Raw genomic sequence first — 18,911 nt, 5'->3', positions numbered from 1 at the left:
AGTGAACTAAAGAGGCCGAATGTGGTGGTTCACGCCTGTAATCCCAGCACTTTGAGAGGCAGGCGGATCACTTGAGGTCAGGAGTTCTAGACCAGCCTGGCCAACATGGTAAAACCCCGTCTCTACCAAAAAATACAAAAATTAGCTGGGCGTGGTGGCGGGTGCCTGTAGTCCCAGCTACGTAGGAGGCTGAGGCAGGAGAATTGCTTGAACCCGGAAGGAGGAAGTTGCAGTGGGCTGAGATTGTGCCATTGCACTCCAGCCTAGCCAACAGAGTAAGACCCTGTCTCAAAAAAAAAAAAAAAAAAAGCAAGAGTGAACTGAAGATAGGAGAAGAGCATAGTGAGGAAAACAAAGAGCTGTTGCAAATGCATAAAGAGCACACTAGAGTGGGAACTTCACAGAATTAAGGCCAGGGTAGTGAAGACTAGAGTTCCGTGTTTACGAGACTAGGCAAAATAGGTCAGATTTGAACCTCTGTCCTTAAGTCCTATGTATGTCTCCTTCAAGTTACTGTTATTAAACAGGTTTAAGAAAATATATTTACCTTGATCGAAAAATGATTTAAGGCTGGCAATTATTTGGCTCACTGTCACAAGGACTTTCCCCAAAACTAGTCAGGCTCCTTTGACTAAGTAGGCCTTGTCCTTGGCCTGCTGAGCCCAGTTTTAGCAAAGAATCCTGATAAACCAGTTTATTGAGAATGTCACACCCCTGATAGCCAATCAAGCTCCTCTCACCCAACCCTTAATACCTAACTAAGCTCCTCTTAGTAATTTTTCACCTATTCCCACACCCTGCCTGTGGGCTATAAATCCCCACTGGTTACTGCCATATTCAGAATTGAGTTTGATCTCTCTCACCTATTCCAACAGTACTGAATAAAGTTACTTTGTGCAGAATAATTCCTCTTTCACAATAGAAACCATTCCCATGACCACTCTAAAGCATCTGTTGCACCACTGTGCCCTGGCATACCACTTAGAAAACCCTGCTTACATCTTATCACCCAAATGGGCCCAAATACTTTTATTACATTTATTTTTTTAGAGATGAGTTCTCGCTATGTTGCCCAGTCTGCTCTGGGCTTCACGTGATCCTCCTGCCTTGGCCTCCTGAGTAGCTGGGATTGATTATAGGCCCAAACCACCATGCCCCGTCCAAATGAGCCCAAATCTGAGTCTACATCTCCCATCTACTGTTCCATCAGGCAGTTACTCAAGACCATCCAGAAATTCACTATTTTAATGGAATAGCCATATCTTGCTACAGTTTTCTGCATCTATCTGTCCAGCATCACAAAGTGTGAAATAAAGATTAAGAGGTAGGTTCTTACTGTCTGTCACATAAGGAATAAATGAAAAGTAGAAAGCTGGCCGGGTGCAGTGGCTCACACCTATAATCCTAGCACTTTGGGAGGCCCAGGTGGGTGGATTACCTAAGGTCAGGAGTTTGAGACCAGCCTGGCCAACATGGTGAAAACCCACCTCTACTAAAAATACAAAAATTAGCAGGCGTGGTGGCATGTGCCCGTAATCCCAGCTACTTGGGAGGCTGAGGCAGAAGAATCACTTGAACCTGGGAGGCAGAGGTTGCAGTGAGCAAAGATTGCAGCCTTGCATTCCTGCCTAGGTAACAGAGCCAGAAGGTCTGAAAGAAACTGAAATAACAGACCTGTAGAAAGCTTACATGTCATGTCAGCAGCGAAGAATCAGGGTATCCATCCTGTAAAATCTCACTGGTTGTATCTTTTACAGATATAGCTCTCTGCTCTCAGCTTCCAGAGCTTTTTTTTTTTTTTTTTAAAAGAGATAGGTCTTACTATGTTTCCCAGGCCAGAATGCGGTGGTATAGTCATAGCTCACTGGAGCCTCAAACTCCTGAGCTCAACTGATCCTCCTGCCTCAAGCTCCCGAGCAGCTGGGACTACAGACCCACAACACCACAATTGGCCCCAGAGCTCATTTTTAATGATATACAGATGTTCTTGCTTAGAAACTCTTCTTTCTTAGAATCTGTTCATGGTGTATCTGCCCCCACCCCCAATCCTTTTTTTTGAGTTGGAGTTTCACTCTTATTGCCCAGATGGGAGTGCAATGGCACAATCTCAGCTCACCACAACCTCTGCCTCCTGGGTTCAAGCCATTTTCCTGCTCAGCCTCCCGAGTAGCTGGGATTACAGGCCTGTGCCACCACACCTGGCTAATTTTTCATATTTTTAGTAGAAATGGGGTTTCTCATGTTGGTCAGGCTGGTCTTAAACTCCTGACCTCAAGTGATCCACCCAACTCAGCCTCCCAAAGTGCTAGGATTATAGGCGTGAGCCACTGCTCCCGGCTCTTTTTTTGGGACAGATCGCCCAGGCTGGTCTCAAAAACAGTTGGTATTTATATATAGTTGTACTACTTCTAAAAATAAAGATGTATAAGTGATAGCAATTTAACAAAGCCTAGCAAGCCAAAGTTCTCACCAAGTAGATACGTTTTATCTTGAACGCATATACAGCATACCTCTTTAATAAAATATTTGGTTTTCCAAGGTGTGTCTGTTTCAGTACGATGCCTTTCTTCAGTCCTCTGACGTTCTTCCAGGGTACGCTTATGCTCTGTGGCCTTATCAATTTCAGATTCCCTCAGAGAGTCTGTCACATTTTTCCACAATCGCCTGTAATCCAAAAACCACATATTTTACAAACATTCTTTAAAAGAGATAATTAAATAGAATCGATACCCTCAAAATTACAGCAATTTTAAAAAATAACATTTCCTAAATTACATCTACAATTTCATGCTTATGAATTCTAAGAACAATGATACTATGCTGCCCGTGGTTATGTCCAGGATGCTGCTGCTTCTGCTTTTTAATTTAAAAAAATTTGTATTTTTCCAAATTTATAAAAGAAGGATTTTTGTTTTTAGAAAACTTAGAAATTAACAAGTAAAAAGAGAAGTAAATTTTCAAAGCTGAAATGTAAGCAAGACCAACTGTGCTTCTGGACATGATGAAATAATGGGGAACACATTTATTTTCCTGTCTTCATCAACCAGGAAACCAGGCAACATATAATAAAATAGCAGTTTTCAGATAATGAGCAGTGTCAAAAGACAGTGCAGGACAGTGATCCTTGAGAAAGGAAACAAATGAGGGAAATCCTCTGAGTGCTCTAACTCACTGCCCAGAGAGTTTCTAGGCCACACACAGGTAGAGGGAAGCTTAACAAATCTCAAGCAAAACAAAACAAAACAAAACAAAAAAACCTGCCACAATTCTTTAGGGAAAGAACTGTTTGTTGAACAAATGGTGCTGGGAAAACTGGATATACCTGTGTAAAAAGATGCAAAATGTTAAACATAAAACTACCACACAACCCAGGAATTCCACTCCTGGGTATTTACCCAAGAAAAATGAAAATAAATATCCACACAAAGATTTGTAGGAGAATGCTCACAGCAGTATTATTCATCACAGCCCCAAACTGAAAATGTCCACCAACTGGTGAATGGATAGGCAAAATGTAATATATCTATACAGTGCAATACTATTCAGCAATAAAGGGCAATGAACCAGTGATACATGCAATTAATACTTCATGGGGCCGGGTGCGGTGGCTCACACCTGTAATCCCAGCATTTTGGGAGGCCCAGGTAGGCAGATCACATCAAAAGATAGAGACCATCCTGGCCAACATGGCGAAGGCCTATCTCTACTAAAAATACAAAAATTAGCTGGGTCTGGTGGCACATACCTGTAGTCCCAGCTACTGAGGAGGCTGAGGCAGAGTTTGCAGTGAGCCGAAATCATGCCACTGCACTCCAGCCTGGTGACAGAGCGAGACTCCATCTCAAAAAAAAACCACAAAAAACAAACTTAATGGATGAACCTCAAAAATGTTATACTAAGGAAAGAAGCCAGGAATAAAAGATCGTATATTGTATGATTTATATGAAATATCCAGAAAAGGCAAATTTATAGAGACAGAAAGTAAGTTAGTGGTTCTCTGGGTTGGGGGGTAATGGGGATTAACTGTAGATGAACATGAGGGATCTTATGGTAGGATAAAAAGATTCTAAAACTGATTCATGGTAATGATTGTACTCCTCAAGAAAGTTACTAGAAATCTTTCTTTTTTTCTTTTTTTTTTTTGAGACAGCGTCTCACTGTCACCCAGGTTGGAGTGCGTAGTGGTGCCATCTCAGCTCACTGCAACCTCTGCCTTCTGGGCTCAAGCAATGCTTCTGCCTCAGTTTCCAGAGTAGCTGGGACTACAGGCATGCGTCACCACAGTCGCCTAATTTTTGTATTTTGAGTAGAGACAGGGTTTTGCCATGTTGGCCAGGCTGGTCTTGGAACTCCTGACCTCAAGTGATCCGCCCACCTCAGCCTCCCAAAGTGCTGGCATTACAGGCATGAGCCACCAAGCCCAGCCAGTTACTAAAAATCTTTGAATGGTACACCTGAAACAGGTGAATTTTATGATATATAAAATATACTCGAGTAAAGTTTTGTTTTGGGCTTTTTCAATAGAGATGAGGGGTCTCACTATGTTACCCAGGCTGGACTCAAGTTTCCGGTTCCAGTGATCTTCCTGCCCTGGTCTCCCAAAGTGCTGGGATTACAGGCATGATCCACTATACTTGGCCAAGTTTTGTTTTTTTTTTTTTTTTGATACAGGGTCTTGACTCTGTCACCCAGGCTGGAATGCAATGGCATACTCATGGCTCACTGAAGCCTTGACTTCCAGCCTCAGGTGATCCTCCCACCTCAGCCTTCTGAGTAGGTAGGACTGCAGGTACCCACCATCATGCCTGACTAATTTTTGTAGTTTTTGTAGGGACAGGGTTTTGCCACATTGCCCAAATTGGTCTTGAGCTCCTGGGCTCAAGCAATCTGTTTGCGTCAGCTTCACAAAGTGCTACGATTACAGGCATGAGCCACCTTGCCCTCAAGTTTTCTTAAAGTGGCAATTTTAATATCAAAGTAGAATTCAAACAAGGACTGCTACCAGGGATAAAAAGAAATATTTCATAATGATTAAGGGTCAATACCTCATAAGGGCTGGGCACAGTAGCTCACCTATATAATACCAGCACTTTGGGAGGCCAAGGTAGGTGGATCACTTGAGCCCAGGAGTTTCAGACCAGCCTGGGTAACATGGTGAAACCCTGTCTCTACAAAAAAATATACAAATTAGCTGGGTCTAGTGGCACGTGCCTATAGTCCCAGCTACTTGGGAGGCTGAGGTGGGAAGACTGCTTTAGCCTGAAAGGTTAAAGCTGCAGTGAGCCAAGAATTCGCCACGGCATGCTAGCTTGGGCAACAGAGACCCTATCTTGAAAAAATAAAAAAACCAAAACATCCAGAAGACATAACTCTACTATTACAAAGGTCTTATAATTTAAAGACTTAAGGCTACAGATGTTATCTTAATGGCTCCAAAAGGTTTCCTAACACATTTCTGAAAATAAAATACCAAGTTTACTTTAAAAAAATATGAGATGGCTCAAATATAAAAATTAATTTATATGAACTCTCCATAAATAAAAGACATTAAAATAAAACATAAAAAAATCCTAAATACCTGCCCTAATAACAGAACTTCTAATAAAATGAAGAACTTATAGAACTATAAAGCAAAATATTCAATTGTAATTGGTAATTTTAATAACCAATCTCGATAACTAAACTTAACTGATAGAATAAATACGCAGAAAATCTGTAAGAATATAGAAGACTAGAAAAATACTGTCAACTCATTTGGCCTGATATTTATAGAACACACTCACCTCAGCCTCCTGAGTAGCTGGGATTATGGGCACATGCTACCACATCCAGCTAATTTTTATATTTTTTGTGGAGACGGAGTTTTGCCATGTTACCCAGGCTGGTCTCAAACTCCTGGGCTCAAGAATACATATTTGTGTCAAGTACACATTAAACATTTACCAAGGCCAGGTGCAGTGGCTCACAAATAATTCTAGCACTTTGGGAGGCTGAAGTGGGTGGATCACTTGAGGCCAGGAGTTTGAGACCAGCATGGCCAGCATGGTGAAACCCCATCTCTACTAAAAGTGCCAAAAAATTAGCAAGGTGTAGTCCCAGCTACTCAAGAGGCTGAGGCATGAGAATCGCTTGAACCAGAGTGACGGAGGTTGTAGTGAGCCAAGATTGCACCTCCGCCCTCCCTCCAGCCTAGGTGACAGAGTAAGACACTACTTTGTCTCAAAAAAAAGAAAAAAAAAAAAGGGAAACATTTACCAAGACAGAACATATTCCGAATCATAGAACATACTCAGAATCATTAAACAAATCTAAATAAATTTTAATTAAAATCATACAAAGTATATTCTTTGACCAAAATGAAACTAAGTTAGAAAAAAATAATGGAAAGATAGCTGGAAAATCTCTAAACATTTAGAAATTATCAATACATTTGTAAATAAGTTCATGAGTTTAAAAAAAAAAAAAACCCACAAAGGAAATCAGAAAATATTTTGAAATGAAAACACATAAAAAGTCATTCGATAGAAATAGAGCAGTCCTTAGAGGAAAAATTTATAGCATTAAACATTTAGGAAAGAAGAAAAATCAATGACCTAAACCAGGGATCAAACTATGGCCACTGCCCATTTTTATAAATAAATTTCTATTGCAATGTAACAATGTCTAACCATTGACTTACTGTCTATGAATGTTTCATGTTACAATGGCAGAGTGAAGCAGCTGTGGCAGAGACTATCTGGTCCACTAAGGCTAAAATATTTATTGTCTGGACTTTTATAGAAAAAGGTTGCTGACTCCTGACCTAAGCTTCCATTGTAAGAAATTAGAAAAAAGAATAGTAAGTGATTTACAATGTAAGGGGGAAAAAAGGAAATTTTATAAAAGCGCAAAATTCAATGAGAAAGAAAACAAAAACAGACTAAATCAGTGAGGCGAAAATCCGGTTCTTTTAGTAAAATTAATAAACCTTTAGTCACACTGATTAGAAAAAAAGATATTACAAATATAAGGAATAAGCATGGGAACATCTCTACAGATTCTACACAGATTTTAAAAAAAGGTAGTATTAGGAAGTATATGACAGTAAATTTGACAAATTAGCTGAAATGAACCAATTCCTTAAAGGACACAAACTACCAAAGCTCACTGAAGAAACAGAAAACCTTAATGGCTCTATATATTAAACATGTAATTTGTAATTCAAAATTTTCCCTAAAGAAAAGAACTGGGCAATATCCCTCATGTATATAGAGACTATAAAATTCATTACAAAATTTTAGCAAATAAAATTCAGAAGCATGTCTTCTCTTTTTTTTTTTTTTTTTTTTGAGACAGAGTCTTGCTCTGTCACCCAGGCTGGAGCGCAGTGATGCGATCATGGCTCACTGCAACCTCCACCTCTTGGGTTCAAGCGATTCTTGTGCCTCAGCCTCTTACAAGTCGCTGGGACTATAAGCATGTGGCACCATGCCTGGTTGATTTTTGTATTTTTAGTAGAGACAGGGCTTCACCAAGTTGGCCAGGCTACTCTTGAACTCCTGACCTCAAGTGGCACGCCCACCTTGGGTTCCCAACATGCTGTGATTACAGGCATTAGCTACCACATCTGGCCCAGAAGCATCTCTTTATCTGCCCATACATTCAATCTGCTGTGATATATTGTTTCAGTTAAAGCATATATAAGAAAAATCTGGGCTGGGCCTGGTGGCTGGAGCACACCTGTAATCCCAGCACTTTGGGAGGCCGAGATGGGCAGATAACCTAAGGTCAGGAGTTCGAGACCAGCCTGATCAACATGGAGAAACCCCATTTCTACTAAAAATTTTTTAAAAATCAGCTGGATGTGGTGGTGCACACCTGTAATCCCAGCTACTCGGGAGGCTGAGGCACGAGAATCACTTGAGCCCAAGAGGCAGAGGTTGCAGTGAGCCGAGATTGTGCCACTGTACTCCAACTTGGGTGACAATGTGAGATTCTGTCTCAAAAAAAAGAAAAGAAAAGAAAAATCTGGCCTAATACAGATAGTTTGAAAAGAGAAGAATATTTTAACAAAGTTTTCAAATAATGCAATTGTTTCATAATGTATTGAAACTCAACAAGTGGTAATTTTTAAAAGGCTAATTGCAATGTGGAAAATTAAGAATGTCAATTATTTTTTCAAATAATTTATATGGAAATCCATGGGTCTAATGTGCACCCTGAATGGCTCATTTATCCATGCATGATTCTGTAATATCATGCATCAGTCATTTGCAAAATACTGGTTCAATGAGTTATGCAGATCTTTCAGATGTGGACATATTTCATTATTTAATATTTTTAAAAATCACATTCAATAATATCACCACCAAGTTCACCAGATAACTCTAATTGGGAAGCTTTCAAGTTCATGGTGGCAGATAACATTTTCTAAAATTCTAATTTTGCCTTGAAGCTCAAGTCTTATTATTAGTAACAAATAATGTCAATTGTTTTTCTTGAAGTGTCACATTCAGGTCTTCCATTTACAAGTAAAATGTCTACTCTACCCAATTTTGAAATTAGAATAACCATAGTTTGTCTGCCAGTCATTCTTTTAAGTAAACATGGTATTTCATGAACAAAGTGATTAGTTCTGCTTGTGAATCAAATAATTATACAAGTGCTCTTCCTCCAGATAACCACTGTATTTCTTCAGTAGCCAGCACAAATGCTTACATATACTCCAATCTGTCATACAGAATACTAATAAGATGTACTCAGCCAGGCATGGTAGTTCACGCCTATAATCCCAGCACTTTGGGGGGCTGAAGCAGGAGCATCACTTGAGGTCAGGAGTTCACGACCAGCCTGGCCAACATGGTGAAACCCTGTCTCTACCAAAAATACAAAAAATTAGCCAGGCATGTGGTTGATGCCTGCAGTCCCAGCTACTCAGAAGGCTGAGGCAGGAGGATCACTTGAACCCAGGAGGTGGAGGTTGCAGTAAGCTGAGATCGTGCCACCACACTCCAGCCTGGGCGACCAGGTGAGACCCTGTCTCAAAACAAACAAACAAAAACATGTACTCAGTGGTCCAGATTTAATAAAACTAATAATTTCTACTGCTTTTTCAAGGATGTCTTAAGAGAAAGTGGCATGAGTATGAGAGTACAGGGCAGTGAAGAACATAATGACTGCCCATGACATTTGGTGCCATTGCCTAGATTAGTCCTAAGGTCCCCCAGTGCTACCCACAGCATTCCTTTTACACCATCATAAGAGCCCACAGAGTGAAAAATGGCAAATAACATCTTAGTATTATTATAAAAAAATTGGGAACTTGCGGATGCCCTGTAAAGGTCTCAAGGACCTACTGGGGGTCTGTAAAGCAAACTTTGAGACCTTCTCCTTAGGATAAATCCCTAAAAGAATTCTTTAAAAATTCATTATTGCTGTATTTTTTGACCCACTCTGAATGTTTGAATGTGGACATTTAATCCCTTTCACACCTAGTTAAAAATTGTTTGGTTCTATTTATGCGATCTTAATGTAAGATGTTTAGTGGTTCCCTGTATTTCCTTTTTTTTTTCTATTTTTAATTGGTAAGAGTAATAATCCCTCATGATATAAAATTTAAACAGTACAAAGAGGAATCTTGTAAAAATTAAGTCTCTTTTATATTCCAGATCCCAGTACTCTTTTCCAGAGGCAACCACTGTCAACACATTTTGGAAGCTGTACTTTATTAACACATATAGATCCACTTTATTTATTTTATTTTATTTTATTTTTTGAGACGGAGTTTCACTCATGTTACCCAGGCTGGAGTGCAATGGCGCGATCTTGGCTCACCGCAACCTCCGCCTCCTGGGTTCAGGCAATTCTCCTGCCTCAGCCTCCTGAGTAGCTGGGATTACAGGCATGCACCACCATGCCCAGATAATTTTTTGTATTTTTTTTTAGTAGAGACGGGGTTTCACCATGTTGACCAGGATGGTCTCGATCTCTTGACCTCGTGATCCACCCGCCTCGGCCTCCCAAAGTGCTGGGATTACAGGCTTGAGCCACCGCGCCCGGCCTCCACTTTATTTTTTAAGGCCTATGACACATACTACCAAAATACTCTCTCTGAAGATTATACTGGTTTAACATCTAATCAGCAGTATAAAAATGCCCATTTGCTCACACCTTTTCCCCAAAGAGGTATTATTTTAAAAACTAATTTGTCTTATTGTTTAATTTGTACCTTTGAATTCTGATTACCCTAAACAATTTGTCCCTTCCTTGGCTGACCAGACATTCCTGTATTCATGCACTGCCTCTTTACATCCTTTGCTCACTTTTTGTTTTGGCGTGTCTGCCTTTTTTTAATAATTTAACAAAATTTTTTATGATAAAGTTTTTATGATATAGACAGTAATTCTTTGACAGTAAATATTTTTAATATTTTTGCTCCATTTACAATGTTTGGCTTTTACTAAAATGTGACTGTATATCATATAATCTCACAGCTGGCAAGGGGTTTAACATCAGACTAGACTAACGCTTTCGATTTACAAAGCTGATGCAAACTGGTGATGTGATTTGCCCAAGGTCACCAGTTAGTGAAAAGGCTTAGATTAAGATTCAGAGCTTCTGACTCTTTCCTGGATGGATGCAAGGATGACATACCTGGATTCAAATGGATCCTGCTTCTCCAGAGGTCTCACTCTTTTCTTTGTCACTGCCAATTTAGTCAAGTCCACATACTTTGTCTCTCCATTGCTATAGGTGAACTCAAGAACACTATTCCATTCCCCTTGTACTCTGCATACCACAGTGTTGGTGATGTTGTGCTTTACTTCAGCTGTAACCCTAGAAGCAGAGAGAAAAGAAAGATATGATCTAATAAGTGATATCATGTTTGCATCTTAGATCTGAAACTCAAGAACATACCCTGTGGATCCTGCTGAAATTAGCTATATACCTCACTTCAATATGTCAGCGCTAAAGTTAGATTATTTGTATGTCCTGTGACAGCTTCCTTCCCGTCATAATTTGTTCAAATAATATCAATTTTAATCTTTAGAAAAAATGCCAGGAGTTACAAACAAAACTATTACAATATTAAAACTAAATAGAAATATGAAAAATATCAATAGTTTCTTTATTACAGTCTAAAAATGTTACAACATTACAATCTATTTAACTTCTTTTTTCTAGTTAATTCTATTTATTGAAATATTTGGCATTCCTACATTTGAAGTTCTGGATACATCAATTCTGTTTAAACTACATAAGCTAATTTTAAATTTAGAAACCACACAAAACAATAAGAGATAGAAAAATATAAAAGAATGCATCAAAATATTTAAAATTATCTTGCTAAAAGAGAACAATTAAAAGAGCACTGGTATACAAAAGCTATCATTATCACCACAGAACTCAGAGAGACCTTAAACACTACTGCTATTGAAGTTTAATGAAGAGTCACCATAGCCATATATATAAAATAGCCATATATATGGCTGTTTAAGTCAACAGATAGCTGTATTGATGCAGCACAAATACATGAATAGGAACAGGATAGGAATAGGAACAGGTGTAATTATTATTATTTTTGAGACAGAGTCCTGTTCTGTCGCCCAGGCTGGAGTGCAGTGGTGTGATCTTGGCTCACTGTAACCTCCACCTTCCAAGTTAAAGTGATTCTCCTGCTTCAGCCTCCCAAGTAGCTGGAGTAGCCGGGATTACAGGTGTGCATCATCCTGCCCGGCTAATTTTTGTATTTTTAGTAGAGACGGGGTTTCACTATGTTCGCCAGGCTGGTCTTAAACTGCTGACCTCACATGATCCACCTGCCTCAGCCTTCCAAAGTGTTGGGATTATAGGTGTGAGCGCCTGGACTGTAATTATTTTTAGTGAAGTATTTTATGTTCACTATAGACACAGATAACAACAAGGTCAGATTAGATAGAGGTTCAGCACTTAGGGAATGACAGGCAAATGTTAGGGTCTAATCTGTGTGCCAGAGATTATGGCTTATCTAGATTTAAAAAAAATCCAAAAGACTGAAGCCTAGAGTTTTAAGTGACAGTTCAGGAATCCCAAGTAGCATTTGTCTGGCATAAGCTAAGGGACCAAGAAAGACAAAGTAGAATTCAGGGAGTCCACAGTTTCAGCTTTTGCAGTAAAGGTCTGTAAACTTAGTTCAAGGGAGAGGTGTAAGGAGCCCAACAACCAAATTATTTATAAGCCAGATCTCCGGAGTATCAGAGCAAATCAAACCTTCAAAATCAAGAGTTAAGAGTAATTTTATATACTAAAAATACAAAAAATTAGCTGGGCATGGTGGGACAGCCTGTAATCTCAGCTACTTAGGAGGTTGAGGCACAAGAATTGTTTGAACCCGGGAAGCAAAGGTTGCAGTGAGCCAGGACTGCACCACTGCACTCCAGCCTGGGCGACAGAGGATGACTCAGTCTCGAAAGAAAAAAAAAAAAAAAAAAAAAAAAGAAAGAAAAAGAGTAGTTGTAGCTCACTGGACACAAAGAACACCATGACTACTGGTCAGCTTGATTAGAGCCATGGAGGGAACTACTCTGGGTTATGCCTCAAAGTATAATACACACTTAAATAATTGCCCTGCTAAGGGTCTTTTGCCAGTGTGAACGTTTCTTGTGAAGTCATTGCATGCTTCCTTTCTGACCCACTTGCCAACATCCTTCCCTTCCTTGAAAATTTATCTCTACCAAACAGGATATGAGGAAGCGACACTGAACATTTATTTACTCCATTTCCCATCCACATATACCCAGAGCTATATCCTAAGATAATCAGTTCCTCACTTGATCTTTCTTTTACTGCCACAGCACATCTCTCAAGTTATTGTTACCTCCCACAAAGCTTTCCAGTGGACAATCTTAGGGTCCTGTTCATGACTGCTGGGTTATACAGGGTTCGTATTGTTTACAGCAGCTACACAGCAAAAACAGCAAGAAGCGAAGTGGGGCAGGGGACAGGAATCACATATACAGGCAGGCCATGAGAAGCTTGCAAAGGAGTACAGGGAGGAAGAAGGCCTCATCACTTTGCTTATAACAATTCTTTACAACAGTCTAAGGTGACCAGCACACTTCTTCTATAAAGGACCAGAAAGTAAATATCTTAGGATTCTCAGGCCAGACAGTCTCTGTTAAAACTACTTGACTTTCTCACTGCAGCATGAAAGCAGACAGAAACAAGTACATGAATGGGCATGGCTGTGTTCCAATAAAATTTAATTTACAAAAACAGGTGTCACTAATGGCCTGAGCTCTTTACTTACATTGTATGTCCTCAGGGAACTGATCACACAGTAATGTTATTATTGGTTTGCCATCCTTGCCCCTCCCCCAGTCTGTAAGCTCTTTAATAGGCATGGAATGGGTCTCATCTTTACATCCCCAGTTAGCACTTAGCAAAGTGTCTGATAAACAATAAGCACTTAATAAATGTAGCCTGAATTAATGAATGAGAAAATTAAACCTCAATTATACTATCTTATTCTACTATGTAGAGTAAGAGTGAGCAAAAGCATACATACACAAGAGGATGCACGTGTGTGCATGGAGGGGAAGTTAACATTTTTTGAACATTTAAAATATGCTGGGCATTTTACATAAATTAGCTTATTTGTCAAGCCTTGTGACTATCCCATTTCAGTAGATGAAGAAACAAAGGCTCAAAAATTTAGGTAAGGTGCCCCAAATCTCTCTCTCTTTTTTTTTAGGAGACAACGTCCTGCTCCATCATCCAGGCTGGACTTCAATGGTTCAATCATGGCTCACTGCAGCCTTGACCACTTAGGATCAAGCCATCCACCTGCCTCAGTCTCCTTAGTAGCAGGAACTACAGGCATGTGCCATCATGCTCAGCTAGCTTTTTTATTTTTATTCTTGTAGGGACTGTGTCTCACTATGTTGCCCAAGCTGTTACTAAACTCCCGGGTTGAAGTGATCCTCCCACCTCAGCTTCCCAAAGTGCTGAGATTACAGGTGTGAGCCACCATACCCAGCCCCCAAATCTTACAGTTAGTAAATAACAGAAGCAGGATTTGAATACATGTCTAATGAACTCCAAAGTCCAAGTTCTTCCCAATACTTCTAGGTACAAATTTCCTTAAAACAACCTGACCCGAGGCCTGACATTACCATTATTTTGTAGCTATGATATACAAATAAAAATTAGGTACTTCAGAGAAATATTTTACGGGACTAAAGAAAACCGAGAAAATAACCCAAATAAATAAACTTCTGCTCAGATTCTAATCTGTCATTCCACTTACATGCATCAGCATAGATTTCCTACACAAACAGAAGATACAAAGGCGGAGCTTAGGAATTTAGGAAGTAAAAGCTTATACCAAACTACTGTAAGACAGGTACATTTAAAAAGTTACGCCAATGATGAACACAAGGCAAAAGAAGTTAGGTTATGGAAAGTGATTCTTAATCTTAGGGAAATTCTAAAATAATTGATAGCTCTTTAAAAGCTTGCCTGGTAAGAGTAAAAAGGAAATGGTTATTGGATCAGATAGACCAGTTCTGCTGAGGGTCTTAAAGAGTCTCAATTTTCTCATCTATAAAACTAATACCTCTCCTTTATATGGCTAATAAGATTTTTTTTTTTTTTTTTGAGACAGAGTTTCACTCTGTCGTCCAGGCTGGAGTGCAATGGCGTGATCTTGGCTCACTGCAACCTCCACCTCCTGGGTTCAAGTGATTCTCGTGTCTCAGCCTCTCCAGTAGCTGGGATTACAGGTGCACGCCACTGCACCCAACTAATTTTTGTATTTTTAGTAGAGACGGCGTTTCATCATGTTGTGCAGGCTGGTCTTGAACTCCTGACCTCAAGTGATCCACCCGCCTCAGCCTCCTGAAGCACTGGGATTAAAGATGTGAGACACTTCGCCCTACTTAGTTCACATATTTCAGGTAATATTTATAAAAACACTTATTTACTTGTTTTAAGTAAATTTTTAAATGTGACCATCAGTAGTAGACAAGAAGTTAAAGCTGTGATCAAAAGCTCTAGTTACACTGGAATATGTCAATTTGACATATCCTCAGTCCCTGCTAAGCTTTGTGTCTCAAAGCAGTCATTTCGGCTGGGTGAGGTGGTTCACCCCTGTAATCCCAGCACTTTGGGAGTCCAAGGTGGGCAGATTACTTAAGGTCAGGAGTTCAAGACCAGCATGATCAAGACGGTGAAACCCCATCTCTACTAAAAATACAAAAAATAGTCGGGCATCATAGTGCATGCCTGCAATCCCAGCTATTTGAGAAGCTGGGGCAGGAGAATCGCTTGAACATGGTAGGCAGAGGTTGCAGTGAGCTAAGATTGTACCACTGCACTCCAGCCTGGGTGACATAGCGAGATTCCATCTCAAAAATAAAAATTAAAAAATAAATAAATAAATAAATAAAAGTAACAATTTCATTATCTCTTTTGTCCAATAATAACTGAATTATTAATTTATTTGGGACTATCATTGATCCATTATGACTGAGGCAATTGAAAGGCCGTCTTAAAAAATATTTCTAACACAGAAATCTAAGATTTCAACAAACCACTTGCCTAGGCATTTGAACAGATCAGAATTTTCTCCTTGATAAAACCTTTGCCTCTCTCCACAACTCAGGCTTATGGAAATGAGATGGCCCTATATGCGGGTGAGAATGCAATTAAAATTTTATTTTCAAAGAAAAAAAGTTTTCTTGACTAAAGCCACAACATCTCAAGTATGTACGTCTTGTATCAACAAATGACAAAGAATACAGAATATGCTGCCCTTAAGACAGTTAGCAAAGAGCTAAATCTTAAATTGTTATCCCATTCATCTCTAAAGTGAGAATAATTGATAAATAATAAAATATATGCTTTCTTGCTTTTTAAAGACTTGACAAGTCAGCCTTTTAGATTTTCTAGACCCTGTCTCTAGAGCTCCCTGAGATACCAGAAAAACACTGGTTATGTTAACTTAGCTTCAAATAGAAAATATTGACTGAAAATTAGCTTTGGGTTTCATTGATGGTATATACAAGAAATTCACATTAAGGGTAATTACATTTTATGGAGAGCTACTGAAGAAGACACTATCTATTATGTTACTCGATATCACTACGTAAGGACACATGCAACAAATCCCTTTAGAATTTAGTGCCAGGAAAATAGTTTGTCTATCTTGAAAAAGTGATATGCTTCCTTTATCAGACAATGGGAAGTATGTTAAGCATCATGTTTCTTTATTTGCTTTAACAGATGAATCAGAACTAAAAATTGATTTTTTAGCTATAGTAATCATCTAATCATACCTTCACAGTGCCATTATCCTTATCCATCCTTATGGTATTATGACAGACTTTGTTTTTAACTATTATTTATGACTTTTTCCTAAAGCCTTACAAATGCTTTCCAAAAATACTATTCTGGATTCTAATCTTAGGCAGAAAGCTTCTTGTAGGCAGAGATAGTCTTTATTTTTATTTCTCTGTATTTCTAGTATGCAGAAAAGTATATATATACACATATATATGTACACATATATATATATTCTAAAATCTTTATGATATTACACCACACACTATATATACAGGCATCCTAGAGTGAATGTAGAATGGAAACAGAAGGTAGGCATGAGAATGGGGATTAGTTAAGTAGGCTCACTATCAGAGATAGATGTGGAAAATGAGGGAGTAAGAGAAGACAGGTAGAATATAATATATTTATACCAAATGCAGACAGCAGATAATGTGTCTGTTCCAATTGCAGAGAGCAGTTAAAAAAAACTAGGCTATTTCTGAGTAAGGAGGCATGGGCATTAAATAAACACATGAAGAAGACCTTGGTTACAATAGTCCGTAAGTGCAAAGAAGAAAAAGTGTCAAAAATAGGAAAGTGGCCGAGTGTGGTGGCTCAAGCTTGTAATCTTGGTACTTTGTGAGGCCAAGGATTGCTTGAGTGCAGGAGTTCAAAACCAGCCTGGGCAACATAGGGAGATCCTGTCTCTTAAAAAAAAAAAAAGAATAGGAAAGTCTATTTCTTTCTTTCTTTTCCTTTTTTTTTTTTTTTTTTTTTTGAGACAGAGTCCTACTCTGTCGCCTAGGCTGGAGCACAGTGGCACGATCACGGCTCACTGCAGCCTCTGCCTCTCAGGCTGAAGCAATTTTCCTGCCTCAGCCTCCTGAGTACTGGCTGGAGTGCAGTGGCTCAGTCTCACCTCACTGCAACCTCCATCTCCTGGGTTCAAGTGATTCTCCAGCCTTGCCTCCTAAGTAGCTGGGATTACAAGCATATGCTACCACATCCGGCTAATTTTGTATTTTTAGTAGAGATGGGGTCTTGCCATGTTGGCCAGGCTGCTCTCGAACTCCTGACCTCAGATGATCCACTCGTGACTAAAAAATCACATGCGACTAAGAAATACATCAATATCGGCTGGATGTGGTGGCTCACACCTGTAATCCCAGCTCTTTGGAAGGCCAAAGCAGGCTGATCACTTGAGGCCAAGAGTTCGAGACCAGTCTGGCCAACATGGTGAAAGCCTGTCTCAACTAAAAATACAAAAGTAACTGAGGGAGGCTGAGACACAAGATTCACTTAAACCCAGGAGGCGGTTGCAAGGAGCTAAGATCATGCCACTGCACTCCAACCCGGGTGACAGAATAAGACTCTGTCTCAACAACAACAACAAAAAAGAAATACAACAACATCACTGAATAAGAAGTGCTGAATCTGGAAATTTATCACTGTAAGTTGCTTCCACTTAAGCGTCTACTGAAGCACATACACTGGCTTCAATCATTGTGCTTCCTGAACCATTCCTCATGATTAGATTTTTTTCCACCATAACTTGTAGCTATAGCTGCCTTCACTGAGGTTCAGATCCAAATCTGTATCCCAGTAAGGGCAGAACTGGGCCAGAGAAATTTTATGGTAAATCTTACTAGCCACTTCATCAGGAAAGTTTTTAAAAGAGTAGATATCTTAATGTTACTATTTGTAAAAATAGAGCATAATTTTCAGAATGCCTTAAAAGATAAAATATTTGGCAGGGCGCAGTGGCTCACTTTTGAAATCACCGCACTTTGGGAGGCCGAGGTAGGTGGATTACGAGGTCAGAAGCTCAAGACCAGCCTGGCCAATATGGTGAAACACTGTTTCTACTAAAAAATACAAAAATTAGCCGGTCATGGTGGCGTGCACCTGTAGTCCCAGCTACTCAGGAGGCTGAGGCAGGAGAATCGCTAGAACCTGAGAGGCAGAGGTTGCAATGAGCTGAGATTGCGCCAATGCACTCCAGCTTGGGCAACAGAGTGAGACTCCATCTCAAAAAAAAAAAAAAAGATGAAACATTTTAAACAAGAAATAAACATGAATACAAATCCAACTTCACATAAAACAGAGGAGAAAAAGAATAAGGAGTTTTAATACAAAATCAAAGTGGAAGAATAAGAACCAAATATCATTAAAATGTTCTTACCGATGCAGTTTACCACCATAAAATGGCTTGGTATGAAAAGTGATGCTGGCTGAATATCCAGTTTTTGCACAGTTGACACTGACTTTGCCACCCAGTTCTACCCAAGGAACAGTCAAAATTGACCGGGCATATGCACAAGGTAGAGAAAATGTGTATTCTTCTCCATGCTCCAACAGACTAAGGATACCTGAATATGAAAACATGAGGGTGGTTAACGTCTTTTTTAAAGAAACAGCTACCAAAGAAATCCGTATTATTTTTTTTCCTGTCTAGTAAATAAACATCATTATTTTTCCTAATCTTCATTTAACTTTCAATGAAATTAACTTCATTTATAACTATTTCTGATATCATTACAAGGTAGTAGTGAATCAAGGTTACTTTCACTATGACCTTTCTGTCCCTTTGAGGTTCAAGGGCCCAGTAAATGTTACAGTGGAAACATTTC

The 18,911-nt window shown here is 39.3% G+C and overlaps 1 protein-coding gene across 2 annotated transcripts in view; it reads right to left on the bottom strand.

Moving 5' to 3' along the window:
- OSBPL11 (oxysterol binding protein like 11) overlaps nucleotides 1–18,911 on the bottom strand; it is an 86,566-nt gene that overhangs the window by 2,504 nt on the left and 65,151 nt on the right. For both annotated transcript variants that reach the window (XM_032268291.1, XM_032268292.1), the window contains exons 10-12: nucleotides 18,464–18,650; nucleotides 10,633–10,815; nucleotides 2,511–2,664 (exon numbers count right to left, since the gene is read on the bottom strand). In XM_032268291.1, coding sequence (XP_032124182.1) covers nucleotides 2,511–2,664; nucleotides 10,633–10,815; nucleotides 18,464–18,650 — 524 coding nt within the window. The remainder of the gene's footprint in view (nucleotides 1–2,510; nucleotides 2,665–10,632; nucleotides 10,816–18,463; nucleotides 18,651–18,911) is intronic.

Source organism: Sapajus apella, unplaced genomic scaffold, assembly GCF_009761245.1.
Source record: "Sapajus apella isolate SASKATOON/1434 unplaced genomic scaffold, GSC_monkey_1.0 scaffold178, whole genome shotgun sequence".
NCBI classification, from domain to species: domain Eukaryota; kingdom Metazoa; phylum Chordata; class Mammalia; order Primates; family Cebidae; genus Sapajus; species Sapajus apella.
This window is presented reverse-complemented; position numbering and strand designations above follow the sequence as displayed.